At 41.4% G+C, this 22,292-nt stretch overlaps 1 protein-coding gene across 2 annotated transcripts in view; it reads right to left on the reverse strand.

The window, feature by feature from the left end:
• Positions 1-17,360: 17,360 nt before the first annotated feature.
• Positions 17,361-22,292, reverse strand: part of DICER1 (dicer 1, ribonuclease III) — a 66,606-nt gene continuing 61,674 nt past the window's right edge. For both annotated transcript variants that reach the window (XM_041476225.1, XM_041476224.1), the window contains exon 29: positions 17,361-22,154. In XM_041476225.1, coding sequence (XP_041332159.1) covers positions 21,989-22,154 — 166 coding nt within the window. In that variant the 3' untranslated portion in view covers positions 17,361-21,988. The remainder of the gene's footprint in view (positions 22,155-22,292) is intronic.

The following is a 22,292-nucleotide window of genomic DNA, read 5'->3' on the forward strand; positions in this document are numbered from 1 at the left end:
GGACATAATATCTTGTGTGTAGACTGTTCACTCCACTCCATCCTATGGGACTGGGCCAAGCAAGCTCAGAACAACCAAGAGGAGGCACCTTCTTACCCAGGTGAGACAACATGGGATGACACTGCTACAGCATATAGTGATGGCCAAAATATAAAAAGGATTCAAGAAGGAATAAAAATTTTAAAGTGTATATTAATCCCTGTGGTGGGGACATAACTTCAAGCTCCATTAGGAATCCACAAGGTATGAAGCCCCAGGATTAGATGGTTTACCAAGAAGGATAACTCTTCACTAACTCCATTGCTTATGTTCTTTCCTCAGACACCTACAGACAGCTGCAAAGGTCCCTCCTGGCAGGGCAGCCTTCCAGTCTGATCTGTTCTGACAGTTGTATGTAGTTCACCCCCAGAACAGACTGGCTTCCTCCATATATATGTTTTCATTTCTAGCGAACAACTTGCCAGTGAAAAGAAGTGACAATGAACCATTTGTAAAATGGCAGTCTACAAGAGTGACAGATCTGGGACACAATAAGATATTGGTTTTTACATTGTTTGAATAAGCAGTTATTTTCCAGAGCACAGAAGGAACGAGGGTGAGTGCTGCTCTAATAGCTCTAGAGTACATCTGCAGTACTGTATATTTAATAGGAAATGTGCTTGACAGAGTGGATCAGACCAGTGGTCTACTCTCTTCATCAGTAGTTATTCCCAGAGAGTTCACAGGAATGTGAGAGACATCCCACAACAGACCACTAGAAAATAATCTATTCATAAGAAAATCATCTCCTTAACTCACTTTGTTTAATGATGTCCTCCCTACCTTGAAGGCTGATACCTTTTCCACTTTGAACCTCTTATTATTCATATAAATTCCTAACCCTGCAGAGCGGTTGGCCTCAGTAATACTTCCTGGCAGAAAGTTCCACAGGTTAATTATGTGTTAATTATTTCCCATGTTCCCTTTAAAATACCTGCATCCAAGTCAAAGAAAATGCTCACCTCCCTTTGGTTTCAGTAGACTCAGGGGCTCTGGGCCTTGGCAGTTGGGGGTGGCACTGACAAGGTGGTAAGGAATCCAGCTATACATGCAGTTTACATTAAATGGAGCGTACTCCAGCTGCCCTCATTTTTGATAGAGATCTGAGCGCTGCAGAGATTTAAGGTTCCCCACAGTGATCCATCACGGCTCTAGACGCAAACAGAGCTGCATTCTGGGATGTGCAGCTCCCCGTGGAGCATTTTCCACTCTAACAAAGAAGTCATTGTGTGTGTGTTTGTGTGCGTGCGGGGTGGACGGGGAGCAGGCAGCGAGCCACAGTGCACAGACTGGTACCTGCAGAAGTATTAAGTAAATTGCTTCTGTCCCATCCTCAAGGTAAATTGTTAAATGCTCGCTTGTGTCTGACACGAGGATGCTGAGCTGGTGCTTTGATTTGTGCCTTCCAGGTCCAGTTTCACACCACACCTATTCTGACCCACTGTCAACCTGAAAGAAATGGCCCAGCTCTCCCTCACCTGTTCACTGTCAACCATTTCCAATGAGTTCCTTGTGCTGGGACCACAGGACCACTCCATACTGACACATCAGCTCACTGAGTAACCTGAGCACCAGGGCAGCAGCTGGTCCTGGTGATGTTGCCATGGCTGGTGTGATGGCTGGTGTGATGGGATACACAGGCTGGAGCACATGGCTGGAGGTCTCACAGAAGCTCACAGGAGATTGGTGTCAGCTCCTGAAATTTTTATGCAGTAGGTCAGATGAGGAACCTGATCCAGCTTAAAGCTAACATGACCTTAAAACAGAAAAATACCTTAAGAGATAGGCTGTGATGAGAATAGTTCTCTTGCCCAGCTTAGTGTGCAGGCTGCAAACACTGCTGCTGGGGTGGCAGGGGCAGGAACACAGTGCTGGGAGGGCAGGAAAGCAAGGTTGGATGTCAGTCTACACAGTGATTAGATTACAGGGATTGAAAAATGATAATCTTTTTCACCTTTGAGTCCTTTCATTTGGGAAACTCTAAACATGCTACCGACACAGCCAGCAGCCTTGGGTTTGCACAGCATGTTGTGCACAGATGCCGGCCCGTCAGTGAGGCTGAGTGCTCCCAGCCCAGGCTGCACTGATCCCATGTGCCCTCCACAGCACAGGGGCAGGATGTGAACGGGAACATGAGATCCAGCAGGAGTCCAGATAAGGGGAGCCTTGCAAAGAAAAGGAAAACAAGTAGCACAAGAGAGTTTAGGGATGTGAAATCATAAGAAAATGATGTGAGCAAGAAACAGATTTGCTTTCCAGGGTACTCAAGCTGAAACATCATATGTGCGCTTGTTCTCTCTCTCTGGGGACAGTAGCTGCTCAAACGTGGTGAGAGGTGACATCTGATAGCCTGGAACTTCTCACCCAGGTCTGAGAGACCAGACCAACACAATGGCCCTGCTAGACAGGATGGGCATTTTTTTGCAGACCAGAACACCAAAGCTATTATAACTGTGCTTAATGTCACAAGAGTTTCAGTCTTATCTTAATGGATAGGCTGGTCCTATTTTTAGAATCAGTCACAAATCTAAGATCAGCTCAAAACCCAGTTTCCTCCAGCACCCAGGTTACATTGCTCTGAGTTTGAGGAAAGAGAATAAACCCAGAGACTGAAATTTCAAAATAGAAACACATGAACAGGGATATTTTAGGATGTAATTTTCACAGGTCATGGAGTGCTTGATGGATGTGTCTGATGTGTGTCAGAACTGCTGGCTCCTGATCCAGTAGCCATTTCCTTCCATATTTCCAGTTGCAGAATATTTTTTTCCATGGTCTTAGCGATACATTAAGGATGGCAGCAAAGGGACAAGCACCATTGACTCTGCACCTATTGGAGCTTTCCTAGGGAATGGCACAATGACAAATTTTCCCATTCCAGCCTTAAAGACAAAGTCTGAAAACCCGACCTTCATTCTTTCCCTCTGTAAATGTTGGGTTTTCCTAGCAAGCCAAAAATCATAGCACCTAAATACTTGGGAGAGAACAGTCATCAAGAACAGTATAAGCACTTTTGCTACACCTTGGCATTAGCAGTGACTGCACTGTTTTCTTTAGAAGCTTCAGAGTGGCAGGAAAGTGGATATAAAAAAAGAAGAAATAGTTAGAAATTGTACAATATTCAAGCAGACTGTAATAATGTTAAATACCATTTTAAAGCCCCTAAACTACTTTAAAAACAACAAAAAAGGGACTGATTTACAATCTGCTTCACAGCTGAAGGGTGGAGTCCAGTAGGAGTATTTGCCTTTGGATATGCTATTAAAATAACAAACGTATATTAATCCAGCCTTGAACCTAACTGCCAACATTTTGAGTGTATCCGTCTGTTAACAGCATAGCAGAACAGTCAAAACAGACTTTATTTTAAAAAGGAATAAAAAGATGAAGGCACCACTAAGACAGAAGTCAGTTATTCATTATAATACTTTTTGCAGCAGTGCTTCACTTCAGAAGCTGGAGAGCTGGTGGTTTCCTTTGCTTTGTCGTCAGATGTTTGACATGCAAGTCGTAGATGAACGAGTCATGTACACACCCACTTACAGTGTGTATGCATATATGAGTATATTTACAGATATATATGTACTGAAGATTGAATTAGTAAACTTTTTTACTTGTGGAAGAGGCATGAGGTACAGACATAAGTCCCAATGCACAGAGAAAATCATATTTTGATCATGGTTCATGGGCACCATGATAGAATTAGGTCACCAATCATGTACCCTCTTGTGACAATCATTGTGTGAGCTCATCACAATGTCAACAGCTCATGGGCATGAAGGAAGAGAGTAACTACCTTCAAAGCCATTGAACAGAACAGGCATGTTTGAATTGAAATGTTACATGATGGGGCACAATCATGACTGGCAAACAAAACAGGGAAGAGGTACCTAATACCAGCAGCTCCCACGTGACACTGCCCTGTAGGAAGAGATGTGCTGCCAGAGCAAGGTGACTGTGAGAGACAGAACAGCTCAGCGACGTCTCTGCAAAACTCAGCTGATCAGCTCATGGTGCTAACAGCCTTGCTCAAAATTGCTAACAGATTGCAATTATTCACACCACACAGAATACTGGGAGTGAGCTGAGATGTCTCTTATGGAAACCATTACAGAGCAAACCACTGGGCCCTATCTTGTCTGCATAGACAACAGAGCTTGACTGAGTCAGCAGAGGTTCCCCTTTTAACATGAGCAAAGAATGTGGCCCCCCTGCTTCAAGCCCTCAAAACATGCCAAAATTGTCACCTTTAAGGTCTGAGTGAGCAAGATTTGCTCTTTACCTCCCTAACAATTCTTTCATCAAGTCCCTCAACACAGGAGAGTAAAATAAATTGAAATATTCCAACCCATACTTGAACAAAAATTAAATAATAAAAAAGACAGACTTACAGCAAGAGAACAGGTTGTGCTTGATTCTTGGTACCAAACTCTTCCTCAATGAGAAGTTTGATTTTTGTCTGTTTTACAGGCAGTTGTAGACAACGTGGTGGAGACACAGGCCTGCCCCAGCACCAGTACCTGGCAGATGACACAAGGCACATGACAGGAGGAAAACACCTTTCTGTATGTGCTGGGATCTTGAAGAACCACACTGCTAATTGCCCTCACCATTGCCAGTAGTTTGTGACTAAACAAGAGAATCCAAAGATGTCAGTAATAGCTATTCACTGTAGGGATTACTCTAAAAATGAGTGAAGAAATCTTCCCTTCCCCACGTAACTTCAAACACAAAAACCAGAAGTCTAAGGGTATAAGCACAGGCAATTCTAAAATAAAACAATTTATTATAACAAAGAGCTCCCCTACACACTTGTCCCAAAAAGTACTTGTTGGGTATCCCTCATTGTTCATGGCAGAATAGGAGCATTTTGAATTGAAAACAGGTGCTCTCACCATTCTTTTGTTTTTCTGCACTGTAAAGAAAAGCAGCCCTCCACCTCAGCACCATTCTCCAGTTAGCTTTCTTCTGGTACATCCATGTCAAATTCAGGATGACACTGGCACCCCAGCTATCTCCATCAGTCAGCTCCAAAATGACAGCTCTCATTTTAATGACAAAAGTTTATAATTATGTGGTAATTATCTGTGACTTGGGCTTCTGGGTACTATTTTTACCTAAAGCAAAAGAAACTGCTGGTGAGCTCCTGAGCACACTGGAGCCAATGGGTCTGATGGATCTATGGACTCAGGCCAACAGTATGAGGTTCAAGGCCAATTGCTGCATTTGGCCACAACAACCCCAGGCAGTGCCACAGGCTGGGGGCAGAGTGGCTGGAAAGATGCCTGCTGGAAAAGGACCTGGGGGTGCCATCTGACAGCAGCTGAACATGAGCCAGCAGTGCCCAGGTGGCCAAGAAGGCCAATGGCATCCTGGCCTGTGTCAGCAGTAGTGTGGCCAGCAGGACCAGGACAGGGATTGTCCCCATGACTGTCAGCACTGGTGAGGCCACACATCAAATCCTGTGTTCAGTTCTGGGCCTCTCATGACAAGAAAGACATTGAGGGGCTGGAGCATTGAAGGCAACAGAGCTGGAGAAGGGTCCAGAACACAAATCCTGTGAGAAGCAGCTGAGGGAGCTGGGGGTGTTTAGCTTGGAGGAAAGGAGGCTCAGAAAGGACCCTGCTACTTTCTACAACTACATGAAAAGAACTTCTAGCCAGGTGGGGATTGGTGCCTTTTCCCAGACAGCAAGTGACAGGACAAGATGACATAGTCTCAAACCATAGGAGGTTTAGATATCAGGTAGAATTTGTTCTCTGAAAGAGTTGTGTATTCGGCTGCCCAGGAAATGGTGGAATCACCATCCCTGGAGGTGTTCAATAAATGACTGGACATGGCACTTAGTGCCGTGGTCTAGTTGACAGGGAGGTGATCAGTCCAAGATTGAACTTCATCATCTGAGAGGTCTTTTCCAACTCAAATAATTTTGTGATTCTGTGACTTTCACCATTAGTATCAAAGGATCAGGATTTCAGTCCATACTCTATCTCAGTCTATAAACTAGGCTGGGCAAATTACTTAACAAACCATTTAACAATCTATTGCTTTTTGGAGAGTTACTTATTTCCCTCTGCCTTTGTTTTCTCTTCTGATAGAACACTCAGAGCCTTATAAACCATAATTAGCAAGCTTTGAAAGAACTCAGAGATCTTGAGATAACAGCATTCTACAGGTGCATGGTGTATTTATTCTTAACACTTCAGGCCAGCAGTCCTCAGCCTAGGAGCTGCAAAGCCATAGCTTACAGAGTTGGGTTGCAAGTTCATTGGAAGTACAATGGCTGACAAGTAGAAACCATGACATGAACCTAGAAGTGGTATTGGGAATGAGGTCACGAAGCTGCTGGTGAAATCAGAAGAAATGTCCATCCATTTTGCTAGTTCCAGAAGAGCTTAAAATAGCAGGCTTTGTGCTTATAATTATGCTTCCACTCAAGGCTACAATGAAAAGTCCCACAGATGTGCTTTTCTGTTGAGCTCTCCCTCAAGAACAACAACAGAAAGTTGTACCTATGCCAGTGATCTACTCAATTAGATTTTACTTCAATATGTGTTAAGAGATTGGAACAAGATTTTAAACAAATGTTTACCCCCAAAAAGAGCCTTAACAGAATCAAACCTGTATCTCCCATGTGTATACATCATCCAAATAATAATAATAAAAAGTCTCTGGGACATACTGTGAATATCAGTTTGGCTACCAGCTTTACTGCATGGAAAACTTCCCAGCAGGTGGTTGTAATCCTTCTAGAGAGGAACAGGGCTGGATCAGCAGCGCCTTGGGGTGTTAGGTGCCCGTCTCTTATAGGATTTACACTGTGATAATCTAAGCACAAAACCATTGCTTCTTGGGTTATTTCATTAAAAAGCTGACATTTTGGTTCATGAAGCCATGACCAATCTAAGCACTTGGTTTGCATTCAGTTTACCAATGGCAAAAAACTGGTGTCTTCAGCTTTTACAAAGCTTATTTTTTCCTGGGCATAGGACTCTCTCTTTGTCCTAAAAGTATATTTCATTTTCCAGGAACATTATGTCCTGGAAAACATATTTCATAGGGCAAAAATAAATAAATAAATAAATCCCCCTCCAAAGGGTTTTCATTTGTCACATACAATTTATGCCCACATGAGATTCATTCCTTAAAATAAATACTGGAACCTCAGAGAAAGCCCTTGTTCAGGTCTGCAAAGGGAAAAAGTGCCGTGTAAATGGGAGTGGTGGTTCGGCGCAGCCTGAGCCCCACTGGTACCCTCAGAGAGCAGAGCAGCAGACCAGAGTTTTTACTGGCCTCTGTTGTGTCTGTTGAACTGTTGCTCCGTCTTTAGTGAAATCTCAAGCAACAGAAATCCTCTATTAAAACCACCTGCACAGCTTTGTCAGCCGAGCTCCGTGCTGTCAAATGACTTAGCTTCTTAAGCCAATACAAGTCATTAAGAAGAAGGTGAATTAGAGATTTAGACGTTGCCGATAGTAACTATCTCTGATCAATTGATATCTTCCTCTGATAAAGCGGCGCTGCCCGGCCAACCCCCTCCTCTGCCTCATCCGCGCGGGCCCCGACCACTGGATCTAATTACGGCTGAGGAACACCAGGCCCTCGTCAGCGCTGAAAGGCCATCAGTAGGCCTATCCATTAATAACTCTCCTGTGCGCTGTACATTGTAATTGTCAGACTGCAATTTACAGTAATCCTCCAATGCAAAAACTTAAATAGCTGCAGCTGATTTGAAATTCATACAACCAGTTGAAAGAGAGAAAAACAAGATGCACGGGTTAAAAGGCCAAATTGTGCAAGTGTGTGCGCTGAGTGACAGACATTTTAGTACTAGCCTGGGACCATATTTTAAAAGGTCACTGAAAACTTTTGGCTTGGGCCCTCTGACAAACAATGAACTTTCCATATATTTATTTGCCATCTCTTTGTTTTTACAGCAAGCAGAATAAATGAGTTAAATGACGTTGTGCGGGTCTGCACATTGTCAGCACAGGTTATAAGTCATTATTAAACTCCATCAAATCAGACCAAACCCGGTCTAGGCAATGAGACTAAAAGTTATTTGCATTCCTTCTGTCATAAAAAATCATATCCCCTTACCCAAGACTTTCGTTTCTTTATTAAATGCAGCCACAAGAGTATTTCAGGTCTGGCAATGTGAGCTCAGGAAAACCTACTCTGTATAACTCAGTGTAACAGCTTAGAACCGATTCCACTAAAATGTCCCAGTTGAGTGTATCTGGGCACTCAATCAAGACACACATATTACTTTTAAATAAGATTAGCCTTTATATTTTGCTGCTTAAGTTAAAACTTTTCATGTCATTCTCTCATTTTATGTAAACTCCAACATAATTCTGTTTTAGAGAATACTTCAAACAAATTAAAATCCTCAACTTGAATGTGTCTAGCAAAACTCACCTAATGGCATAGCAAGCTGTTTGGTGACACTAAAACACTTTTAAATAAGATGAATTTTCCCTGCGTTGCCCTGGCTTTGTAATTACTGCTGCTGAGCAGCAGACGCCTTTGGTTACAATGGCAAAAGCAGCGGCTTGTGCTCTGAAACTTATTTGACAAATAACTTACAAGTGACCTGCAACATCTGTTTAAAAAATCGTCCTTTCGTATCTGCCTCAAGTCGAGTTCAGCATCAATTATGAAACGCAAACATATCATCTGGGGCCAAGGGCAGCTTTTACACATACACAAGGCACGGTGTGGGGAGGGGGCGGGCTGCAGGCGCCTTCCTTACGCCAGTCAAGGGGAAAGAAAATGTGTAAGTAAGACTCCATCCCAGCTACCAGCTTGTAGCATCACGCTGGTGAGATCCAGCGACACTCAGCCACGGGCCTGACTGCTGTGGTGCTCGGCTCCTGGGCGCTCAGGAGGGCTTGAGCCATGGTGGGATGGGACTTGGAGAGGTGGGCAGTGATGACCAGGACTTTCAGCCACCCTGGACATCAGCTGGAGCAGCAGGACCACAGAATATCCGACACCCAGCCATGAGCATTGCTCATCTGGAAGGTGCCAGCAATGGCCATGGAGGTGTGTAAGTCACATCAACCCCTCAGGAGCTGAAAACACCTACTTAGCAAGCAAAGGACTCCACACTCCAAAGAACACCAGCAAAAGGCATTCATAAAACTAATGACAGCCTGGTTTACACTCACAAAATCCTAAAGTGATGGAGATGATGCTCTTCAGTCTCTAAAGCTCTCCTCAACCCTACTCTCAATAGTTTAATACTGTGCTGCTTGGCATAACAACAGCCCAGGCTGAGGTTTAGTTCATGGTACAAAAGCAGATGGAAGAGTGAAATAGAGCACTTCTCTCTTCTTCAGAGATTGGAAAAATTTTTCAAGTTCTTTTAAGTCTTTTTATGTGGAAGTCAGTAAAAAATAAAAATAAGAAATTCTGACTGTATGTAATCCCAAATTACATTATTTTGGATCTGATTTAAAAGCTATACTACAAGGTTTGATTCAAGTAACATGTGCAGCACAGATATCCCTTCACATCAATAAATATAAATAGTTTAACTATTGAATATAAACTTTTAGAGAACTATTTCATTATTGCAATCAAAATAGTCTGCTTCTAACTTATGTGACAGCACATGTAAAATACAGATTGAACAACACTGAAAATATTGATTTCTGCAGCTTTAAAAGATATTTGCTTGTAAGAGATCAAAGGCAGATCTAAAAGTTTACTTATGCAGGTCTCTTTTTCTCTCTGCTGCTTTTTTCATTTACTTTCTTATACATGAACTTAATCAGACGCCAAGCTCAACCATCAAGTGATAACATTTCTGCAGCTAATTGTAGCATATTGGAGTCTAGTAAGGAATATTATTAAACTGTCCTATAACTCACGTTTTGTGTGAAAAACTGGGACTTGAAAAACACCTGCCCAAACAATTCATAAACACACAGCACAGCAAATACCTATGGTAATTCACTGGATTTACAACCGTCATATTATATTAAACATACAGTATCAAAATTTATCACCTATTACACAGATTCCTGTTTTAATAATATCTTGTTCTTGTACAATTGCACCTTCTCTCCCAAAGGGTCCCAAAGCACTTTAAAATCATCCATACAGGAATTGCTTCATTCGCTGTGGAAATACAGCTGCCTCTGGGGTGGAACGGGGGTTAGGGCAGCAGAGGAATTGTGCACATTGTGCACAGTCATTACAAGCACTGACAGAGAGAGATGATGGCTGGGGACGGGGAGCAGAGAAAATTACACCCGAGTCTCAGGAGCATCATATAAAAGGCATGATCACAGTTGCAGGTGAGGGAGGTGCACAGGCAGCTGTGGCAGAACTCAGCACAGTTCGGGGCGTTCTTGCCCTAGCCACCACTGGTAAGCAATCCTACCACCACTGTAGGGCCAGCCTCCAGCTCCAGCCCTCAGGCAGTGGGTCATGGACAGGGATGAGCTCCCCGTGGTGCAGCTCTGGCTGGTGAGGGGGTTAAGCTGGAAGTTTGAAGGCTCTGCCTCAGTATCACCACATGCAGGGCCCAGATCCCCCCGAGATAACCCCAGCTGTGTTTCTAGGAAAGCACAGGAAAATGGGAGCACATGATAGATGTCTCTGTGGTGGGCAACTGGATGAAATTGTATAAAAATAATGCAATATTAGGACAGATCAGGAAATGCATGGATGTTTACTAGGCTGTTTACCCAGTTAGAAGTTGCCTGTCAAATACTGTTGCTACCTACACCACTGAAAAATGTTTGTGCTCCTCAGCTGGCTTCAACTGCAGCTTCATCTCCTTCATACCTACCATAATTGCCAAAGCAGTCTCATGTGCCTTCATGTCAGCCCCAAATCTCTCCAGCTCACCCTCATTCAGGACCTTCTCTAACCCTCTTTGATCAAGGCAAGGAATCGACTTCTGAATCGTTAGATTAACTTTACAAGGAAATCAAGTGAGAAGATTAAAACTGGCTTAAAACTGAAAATCACTACCAATGGATTTACTCCTGCCTGCTAGACTACTCTGGTTCTGCCTGTTTCCACCACTGCCCAGCTCTTCCCTACAATGCTCACCCCTTTCTGGGGGTGTTATTTATCTGCTGGGTTGCCCAGCTCTGTTTCCTTTCCTCTGTATATTTGAAGTGTCTCTGAATCTTGGCATTTCTTCCAGCATATTTTCAGTCTGCACCTTTCTCTATTTGTTGATACATTTCAGGCGTTTATGCAGGTCCCCCATTGCTCCTTGCCGCAGTGATTACAGTTTCTGGGATTTCCTGACACACATCAACACAGTGTGTCCTACAGAAAAAGCAGCTGCTGTACATCTAGCATAGACCATGTACTCACATCTAGTTTAGTTCCTACAGCCTATGTGCCATAAGGCTCTGCTGTGATTTATCCAGCTGCTGCATTAAGTAACCCTTCACCTTAGCTAACCTGCCAATAAACCAACACCACTTTACAAGAAACCTTCCACAGAGCTTGCTGTATTGTTATTTTACACTAAATTCAACAGCTTGCTATTAAATGTTGAGTAAAATAAGGATTTCCCTCTCAATGTGCATGCACAACGATGTATGTTTGATTCAGCCCTGCAAGGTGGATGGGGAAGGTCTCACTTGCCTTTCTCTGCCTTGCTGTACCTGATGAGAAGAGGGGAATTCTTTGGGAATTCAGCCCTCAGTGGCAGGCAGTATATTCAGCGCTCCGTGCAGGAACCCTCCTAGCTGACAGATTCCACAGAAAGAGAAACTTTTTAAAGCCCAACAAAGGCATTTGGTCTAGCAAAAAATGGTTACTAAATCTTCCACAGAGCCCTTCCCATCTCCACCACAAGCAATTTCAACATCATTGTTGAGGCAGAGTCCCAGGAACGTTTGCCCTTGTTCTACACGAGGTTTTTGCTGGCCCAGCCCTGCACAGCAGCCAGTTGGCCAGACAGGGAGTCCAGCTGCCTGTGCCATGCTTGTTTGTATAATGAGCTCTCTTTTGCCTAGAGCACATGTACTATGTAAAGCTGGGAAAAACGTGGTGAGTGTTGCTGGCAGGGACATAATGCCCTGCTATTCCAGCTAGAATCACCCTGAAAGCAGTAATTTCTTAACTTGAAATTGGTGCTGCAAAATAGCATAAATTGGTATAGTTGTGTGAGGATTGGGCAGATCTTGGAATAGGCAGAGAAGTTGTGAATGCCTAGTCCCTGGAAGTGTTGAAGGCCAGCCTGGATGGGGCTTTGGATGGAGCTAGTGGAAGGTGCTCCTGACCATTGTGGGGTATGGTGAAATTACATTCTAAGATCCCTTTCATTCCAAACTATGACTCTCTAATCTTAACCATCAAGCTCCTGAGGCTCTACTGAATTCAGGGAGGGTTCCATTCAGACGCTTTAGACAGGTCTTGTCGAAAGTCAGGTGATGACTGGAGAATGAATACACAAAAGTAAAAACTGATCTAAGTGGCTGTAGTATAAGAACATGGAAGCAGATGTCTGTGCTTAACAAGACATGTTTCCTGCTTTTTTCTAATGATGGTAGTGAGACAGGCAACACACACACCAATAGCTCTGCTCTTGATGTTGCTGTGTAGATGAGAAGCTAAGGAAAGTTAAAAGCCTTACCCTAAAAGTGATGTGAAAGTGCCACTCAAGTACTTCTGTGATAACTACTTTTTTAAAGGAATATACAGTTGAGGACTGGACTGGTGATCCTGAAGTCTCCTCATGGAGCTCATGCCTCAGTTAGCTAAGTCTGCAACTTAGCACCAGTTTATTACAAATACTGGAACAGCTGCAGCAGTTCATCTCCCCTTCTTCAGGCCAAGTGGCTGTAAAGAAGAGAGGATCATCCTCACCTTGTAAAGAGATGAGTGATCCTGGAGTAACAGGTGATTCCCTGGCCATACTGCACTCTGATGAAATCTTTTCCCTTTGTTCCATCTCTTTCCCTGGAAGAACATTTCCACCTTCAGGCCACTGTGTGAGATCCGTGTCATCAGCTGAGTGCTATCCCAAGGTTAGGGAGGAAGGGGCCTCTTTCTCATTCAACTCACCTCATTTTGAAAGGGTGATCCCAGGGCAGAAAAACCAAATGGTGCCCTGCAGCTCCACTGACAGCAGAGAAATGGGTGGGCGTTAGCCCCAATGCTGTATGCAGAGGGCACATTGGAACAGTCAGAGTCATTGAGTTGTTTAGGGTAAAAATGACCTCTAACATCATCAGGTCCAGCAATTAACCCAGCACCACTCTGTTCACCACAAAACCATGTCCCCAAGTTCCACATCCACATGCCTTTTGAAGACTTCCAGGGATGGTGATTCTATCAGTTCCCTGAGCAGCCTGTTCCAGTGCCTGACCACTCTTTCAGTAAAGAAATTTTTCCTAATATCCAACAACCTGCACAAGTCAAGTCCATATCCTCTAGTTCTGTCACTTGTTACTTAGGAGAAGAGACTGGGCTATCTCAGAAGCAGGCAGCTAGTGAATGTGACACATTTTATTGAAAAGCCTGAAAAAACAGAAGCAGAACAGCAGAGGCTGCCTTTGCACATCTCTGTGTTTCTCACCTTTTTTCCTTGACATCTGGAATTTACACTTATCATGTCTGAAGGACTTTTGTGTTAAATTCAAATACACACAAGTTACAGACACCAAGTGGATGTCTTCCCAGTGACTTCAGTGAGAGCCAGACAGGAACTCAGAACTACAGGAAATTTTCAAGCTAACAGAAGAAAATTACTTCAATTTAAAAGCTAGCATGAGACTTTCAATAAAATACACATAAAAAGTAATGTTAAAAATATAGTATAAGCCAGGTAAGTGGAGATGGTTAAGCAGCAAAGTAAATGATACTGTTTCCATAAAACTGGAAAGGTTCTTGGTTATTTTACTCACCAAAATGAAATTATTGTTCACATTCTACAATAAGGAAAGACCTAATCACTGCTATGAGGAAAATAAAACGTGCTTACATGTCAGTACTGCCTGTGTCCACTGACATGGAGATTTCCTCTAAGGAACAGATCCTGCACCTGGACTCAGGCAGCAGAGTTAAGGGAAGCCCATACAGACACCAAACCCACTCCTCTGTGTTTCTGGATTTGGAGTTACAATTAGCTTTGTTACTGCCTCTTTTCAGACAAGCATTGTCCAAAACTTACTCCCCTCAGTTTTCAAATTCCTTTTTTTGGTACGATTTTACTTGAGAGTAATAACAGCTAACCAAATGCATCTTATTTCAACTGATCAATTATGAAACACATTTTTTTCTTGTAATAAGGAGATGAGAAACCAGTACCTGCGGACTCTTCCACAGATAGACAGGTGTGTTCTCTCTTCAATTCCTATGAGGTGAGCACTGAGGATTGTCAGAAGGACAAAGAGCAGAGCTTCAAACTAGCATTGAAGGGGGAAAGGGTCAAAACCAGGCTCAGCAGTGATGAGTGAGGGGATGATTTGCCAGAACTTGAGGGAAGGAGCTAATGGGATCTCTCAGTGCCAGGCATTGGCTAAACTGCACCACACCTGAAATGTTCCTACACTAATGCACACACCATGAGGAGCAAACGAGGAGCTGAAGGCTTTGGCTAGTCCCAGAGGTCAGACATCACTGGCATAAGTGAAATCTGGTGGGATGAGTCCTGTGACTGGAATGCCCTGTTGGAGAGTTCCAGGCTCTTCAGTAGGGACAGGCAGGGCAGAAGAGGCAGGCAGTGGTACTGCAGGTAAGAGAAGGGATAGTAGAATGTATGGAGATCACAGCTGGCAATGGCACAGTTGAGAGCCTCTGGGTAAGAATCAAGAAGCAAACAAATGATGTGGATGTCATTGTGGGAGTCTCTAAGGGACCTCCCAGCCAGGATGACGGCAATGACAAATTATTCTCTGAGGAACAAAGTGTCACTTTCAAGTCAACTTCCCTCATCATTATGGGAACTTCAACTTGCCAGGAATCAATTGCGAGCATCACACAGCTGGTACAACCCAGGCCAAAAGATGCCTAAAAAACCTGGATGACTTTGTGAAACAGGTCCTAAGTGAGCCAACTCAGAAAGACACCCTCCTTGGTTTGCTGCTTGTCAGCAGAGAGGACCAGTAAGCCAAGTGGAGATTGGTGACCACAAAGTGATCATTTGAAATCTCTGGTGACACGAGGAAAAGAGCCAGCAAAACCTCAACTCTGGACTCCAGGAGGCTCACGGTACTAGTAAGTAAAATCTCCTGGGACAATGTCTTTGCAGGTGCTGGGGTTCATCAGTGCTGGTCATTTTTTAAACGTCACCTCCTAATGGCCCAAGAACACACAATACCCAGTGGAAGGTGACACAGAGGAAGAAATGCTGCTCACCACTGGAGAGAGAGAATCCCTGTGGCCAAAGCTCAGCTGGAGTTGAAGCTGCCAGAAATATGGGGGACAATAAAGTTTTTTTCAAATATGGCAATAGGCAGTGTAGAAACAGTATCAGCCCCTTCCAGGACACCTCACAAACGGATAGGAACAAGATAGAGGTCTTCAGCATTAGTGATGGACTGAGAGGGTCTCAGGTGCCCTGAGCTGGAGGACAATAACTGTGACAATGATCGAACCCGTCAACCATGAATTTGTGTGCAATCTGCTGCTCCAACTGGATCCCTATAAATCTATGGGGCCTAATGGGATTCATCTAAGATTCCTCAAAGGGCTGGCTGATGTTATCACAAAGCCTCTCTTTGATAATTTTTGAGCAGTCTTGGGAATCCAGGGAGGTCCCACCTGACTGGAAGCTGGTGCATGCTGTCCTCATTTTCCAGAAGGGCAAGGAGGACTCTGGAAACTACAGGCCTGTAAGTCTCACTCCAGAGCCTGGTAAAGTTATGGAGATTATTCAGGGAGGTATTAAAACACTCCTGAAAGGCAACAGTCACTCACTGGTCACAGCCAGCATAGCTCCATGAAGGGAAAGTCCTGCTTATCAAATCTGATTTCCTTTTATGACAATGTAACCCAGGTGGTTGATACAGGAAAGCCAGTAGACGTAATCTTTTTGGACTTCAGTAAAGCTTTTGATACTGTCTCTTGAAAGAGTTCTTCTGGACAAAATGTCCAGCACACAGCTGGATAAACACATCATGGGATGGGTGAGCAACTGGCCCACATGTCAGATACAAAGGGTTGACATCAGACTGGGGACGTGTCACTAGTTGAGCTCCACCGGGCTCCATCCTTGGCCCTGTGCTCTTCAACTTCATAAATGTCTTGGACGCAGGACTGGAAACAATACTAAGCAAGTTTGCAGACAAAAAATGCCTTTGAAACAGAACCTCTACTGATCTTACACCTTGACTTTCTGGAGAACTCCATCTGCTTCACAGTGCTACTCACCTTCTTGCAGACCCCAGTTGAGAAGCCCATCCCTCACCTCACCACCACCCCACAAAAAATTGTAGCCAGTTTTACCACAATTAAGAGGATATAATGGCATCCTCAACCAATTTTTAATATTATTATTTTCAGACCAATTTTCCTGCAGAAAACCTGGGGGAAGTTTTCTGATTTGACTCACTTGCTAGAACTGGGGAGGTGGGGGCTGTGTTGTCATCATTACAAGCCCACACACTGGAGCCTGAAGGGCCTGGCCCTTAAAGGCACCTTTTCCAAATCCAGAAAAAGCTATCACCATGCCTACCAGCAGCCTAGCAGGCTTTTCTCTGTAACATAAAACAAAATGTGCAGTAAAAGATGCTCACTGCAGATGCCAAACAAGTGACTGCTACATTGTGAAGTTTTCAGGAAGGAAGACTCCTGATCTTTGTCTGGCCGGTCTGACTTGTCTCCATAAAAGATACATGACACTACTGTGCCAGTCAGAACATTCTATAGACACACTGCCAATATTCAGGATAAGCAAAATACTAACAGAAACCAACAGAAAAATAATGAAATTGACATTATTAATGCTGGACTATTAGCTCATATTAACATATTATTTTTAAAACATGTGCCAGTCATGCAAACCTGAATTCCAGAACTCTTGTGCTCTGGGGCCTCCCCACTCCAGCAGACATTTTGCAGGTTTAATGGTCAACACAGAGATCAAATCATAGCACATACACCATCATTTTTAACCTGAGTGTCCCTTAAGAGTCTTCACATAGCTCTGAAGACAGTTCATTCATCAGAGGAAGGAGACAAGCAGACTTGTCTTTAAACAAGGTGAAGAAATATTGTTTTCACAAATGTTTTCACATTTTTTTTAAATTTAGACCGAACAGCAATTTTTTTTGTAAACTCGGGAAGATTTATGGAGATATTAACAGGAATTTTAAAAAAAGCAAAACGACAATACAAGGTGAACAGACCATAACTTTATTGGAGATATACTCAGCTACAATTATTACAAAAAACTATTAAAGGTAATTGTGATCCATAAGGTGCAGATTGCAAACTTCTGCAGCATGATTACAGTATGAATGAATTACATTTTATGTCCCTTAAAGACAGCTGCAGCATGTGATGGTAAATATTTTATTGTCCATCAAATTATATTTGTTATTCTTTCTACTTGATTTTAACCATCTTTTCAGTCACGCTATTTACAATAAAAATGCCTGCAATTTCCAATTATTGTTCACAAACATTTTTCTCCCCAACTTGCTGCTGCAGTAAATTCTGAGTGCATCTACAAAGCAATTAAAGTAGTCTGTGGTTGCCATTCAAATAAAAGAGGGAAAACCCCAAGGATTTTATTGGATGAAATTTATTTTCAAGAATTTCAGTTAGCTTTGATAGAAGTTAATTTTAACTGCTAGTGGAGTATACTACAATGACCTCTAGATATTTGCTAACATAATTCATATTGAGTTACAGCTGATATTTAGATTACATTTGATGGTCATGAACTGTAGTGTTTAAAGTTTAAAATCTAATATGAAAGTAAAGAAATTAACTTCTTGACTATTAGAGCAATTGAAAAAAGATCAATGTCAGTAATTAAGTACCAAAAATCAAAATGCTTCTTGTTTCATTCATATAAAAAATACAAGAGATTTCCATGAGAATGTGTTCATGGGGAACCCCATCCAAAACAAACCCAGAATACTGTCAGAGTCAAGTGCAGTATCACAGCAGACCACAATGCTATTTGTCATTTTTGGACTCTGTGTGCTGCTGTGACCGGGATACAAAGAGTTCATTTTCTGTACAGATAAATGCATAGAATATGTAGCATATGTTTTGTCATATGCAGTAACATAAACCCCCCACATTTTCCAGTTGATGGTTCTGTATCTGCTCACAAGGAGGAAAAATGAAACTGAAACACACATACAAGCACAAGATCTTCAGATATGTAAATGAATGCAGTTCCATTGACTAAAATGATATAACATCAATTTGCACCAGCTGAGGATCCAGCACCTCGTCCCTGGGCCACACTATATTCCTCCCCGGCACTGAAACTGGTTCTCGTTCAAGTTCTGTACTTGGCAGTTGCAACACACTACTGTGTAATGAGACTTAAAAATAGTAGGCTTTTTTTTTTTTTTTTTGTATGGACTTTAGCAGCATCAGGCTGAACAAACACTTCAGAAGTCACTACTGAGCACTCAATATTCAGACTGGACAGATTTAGTTGAGGTTGACCAAATTACTAGGGGCTGTCTTCTCCCAAAAATTATATGTGTAAAATGTTGGTTTGTTCAGAGATAATTACTGGAGTGTCAGTCAGAGGTCATTCTAATTTTAATTACTTCACATAACAGTAAAATGATGCAGTAGAAAAATAATAGCTTTAAAATACAATCAAGAGTTGTTGCACATCTTTGTTGTATTTTTTCCACGTACAGTAAAAATGCCACAGACGTTACAAATGACCTATTTAAGTTGTGCAAGTAAATGACACATTGCAGGCATTAAAAACTATCTTTTTTCAAAGTCATTAAATCAGAACAGCAGCAAGGCCAAACCACATTTTTCCCCTCTGTTAAGCATTTTTTCCTTGAAATGAGGTAAAGCATGGTACCAAGTGCAATGCTTATTTGTGCTACATGAACAGAACAGCGCAAAAAAAAAGCCATAAAAATAAAAACGCAGCATAGTTAGGAGGACTGTTTAAAGTACAGTATAACAGGACTTAGATAAAAAACCCCAAGGTTCATGCCAATTAACCCCCACACCATTTATGATGAACCTGTGTGGTTGCTTTTGAAGATGGGCTGCAACAGTCCGCTTACACTTGTGCTTATAGCATGTCAAGTGATTTCTATCCCAACCTTCAAATGATCAGATTTAGGTCTTTAATAGCATACACTGTCCAGTATCAAAATCATATCAACTGTAGGGTAAAACACACAGATGTGTAACATGGAAACTAATATGGATTTTCTGCCTCAAAAGATAAAAAGTATTTCAATGAGGTCACACTGGAAAAAATCGCGGCATTTAAAATGCATTTAAAAATGCATCAGCAGCAGCAACTACTTTATAGTCAGCCACTACACATTTCAGATGTCCAATTCATATGCTTTATCTAGTAACAAAGTGATCATTAAACTGTTCTGAAACACAGAGTAGGTTCAGCTGATTTTGTCTGCACCCAAACACTCCATAACCACTTCACTGCTAACAACTACCCGAAACCCCTGAGAATCTATAACCTTGCAACAATCAGTAAGAATTTTAGGCATTCAAAGAGTAACTGAAATTTTAGCTTTTCATAATGCAACTAAAACTACTTAAGACTTTCTAGATGGTCTTATTTAATCTGCTGATTGATGTCTGGCCAGAAACACAGAATTGTTGACATGAGTAATCATGTATTTTCACTAAGAAAATTCAGTCCTACTAGAAGGAGCAAGCTATAGCTTAAATCAGTGACCTTTTATAAACAACTAGCGCAAAGCAATTTACATTTGAGAATTCGGACTGCATGTTTTTATTGTTCCATATCACTATATCATCTACTTGCTGTTCTTATACCTCCTGACTGAAGTACCAAATACTAGACTTTTTTATAAGCTAGTATCTTAATTCTTGGTTTGACTCCTATAACAAGCAGCTTTCAAATACAAGAACAGTCCTTTTCACAGACTGAAAAGTGACTGAGATAGCAAATATATGAAATTTTGAAAACTGTATTTCAGAAAAGCTTAATGTCTGCCCCTTGTCACTAAGGCATTCACTTTATTTTTTCGTTAAGAAAGCAAGAGCTGACAGTTTTTGTTTTGTTTTAGTGTGCATTTGTGAGGAAAGGAATAGGGTTTAAAAGCAGGAAATACAGTATTTGTTTGTAATTTAGTTCATAAGACACAGCATCAAGTTCAAACTATTGTGCTGGAAAATGTTAAAACACCTTGCTCTGCTTTCTCAAACTTCAAGCATAATTAACAGGGCAAAATTGCAGCAAACCTCTACTGATACTGGTGGGAACACAAGACCCACAGCTTTTTTTAAAAGGTAAATTAAGAGGTATTATAGTTACAGTGCAAAAAATTAAAATTTCAAGCATAATATATAAACATAGCACCAAAACAGAAAAAAACCCAATGCATGCAAAAATAAAAAGGAAAAGAAGAGAAAAAAAGAACTGAGGTATTTAAGTGAAGAGTGCCTACAAAAATCTAATTAAAGAAGTATAGGCAAAGCCTAAAAAATACAAGTATGATTTCCCCCCACGCTCCCAGTAGACCAAAACATCAATGAGCTAGTTTCTCTAAATTAAGGACCTAAATCACAGATGTATCAAAAGTACGGCAGTTATATCTCAAACATCAACTTTCATGTTATTTAACAGCACAGCTTTGGTAGATGAAATATGCATGCAATTCTGAAAAGTACAGTAAGAAATTTACGTGGAAATATTTCTAAGTGTAAAGGTGCTCTGTTTGTTAAATACGTAACCAATTGACTATAAAATCTGCAGCATATCTTAGGTGTGATATGTCTAAGGTTGTTTTGTTAGTGACAGTTTGCACTGTGCAATTATTTGTTGCTGTTTCCAGTATTGGAACTATCTAGCTTGCAGGTTTGTGTAAAATTGGAATTTTAGCCAAAGACCATATTTCATTTATGGTATTAAAAAAACTGTAGACTAACCACCTCCTCAGAATTGTTAAAAATAACCTAATTACATATATATGAATATAATTTCTATTATAATCCTGTAATAAGTCACAGCTATAGTAATGAGTTGTACTGTAAATATAGAGCTGTATCATTGTAAAATGCATAAGAAAATGAAGGGAATGTAAAACAGTTTGTTCCAAAAAAGATCAGAAATTAAAGATTATTAATGAGGGTTTATTTATTTTTAAGGCAAGAACCTTTTTTTATGCAAGACTGCGTGGCATAAGGAAACCGAAGTTTCACTCTACCAGTATGCCAGCCATTTCAATTAAAATCTGTCCCTAACAAATAAGTGCAATAATGATTGGGAATGCCATCTTAATGTAAAAAGATGACATGGAGAGAAAAAAAAAAAAAGGAAAATAAAAAGGAGAATACTGGCACACTTAATCTTTCTTATACCCAATCATCCAGTACAGTTTATCAACTGCTTTATGACTGGCACTAGTGCACAGATTGAAAAATTCCAAGATTACTATATATATAAATCTAGCAACTGCATTAGGCATAAGCTCCCTGGCCTTCTAATACTAAGCAAAGCTGTACTGACAAGAAAAGTAAACCAAAAAGACCTGACAACAATTATTCTGAACACTTGCTAATGTCATCATTAAAGCACTCTCGTGATTAAACAAAGCAGAAGTGAGGAAAGAAGACAAGATTGTGTTTGCGCAAAAAACTATAACTACAATTAGTTCGAAAATTTTATACATGTTAAATGTTTTGTTATCTATTCTGTTATCAAACAAACTTTAAATTCTGTCTTCCAATTTGTTCCTCTCAACGTCAACTTTTAAAAATTTGCTTTATCTGTATGTTATTTTTTTCCCCATTTCATTTATTTTTAAGAGGAGTCTCAGCTGTTTGGGACCTGAGGTTGATTTGCTTTGAGGCTTCGTAGTGCTCTTCTCGCAGCTGCAGATTTGGCAATCCTGTAGCTTCTGCCAACACCTTTAAACTTTCCCTTTCCTACAACTTCCACTGTAACTCTGACCTTCCCATCGTAAGTTCTTTCTGCAGGACTGCAAAAATATACACAAGAATTACTTACTGCCAAGGCAAGGTAATGTGAAATAAGAGACATACATTCTTTTTTCTACAGTAGTTAAAGCAGTAAAATTAAACAGAAATCATTACATTTCTCAGAAAGCTATGCAAGG

Source organism: Pyrgilauda ruficollis, unplaced genomic scaffold, assembly GCF_017590135.1.
Source record: "Pyrgilauda ruficollis isolate IOZ18807 unplaced genomic scaffold, ASM1759013v1 scaffold38, whole genome shotgun sequence".
NCBI classification, from domain to species: domain Eukaryota; kingdom Metazoa; phylum Chordata; class Aves; order Passeriformes; family Passeridae; genus Pyrgilauda; species Pyrgilauda ruficollis.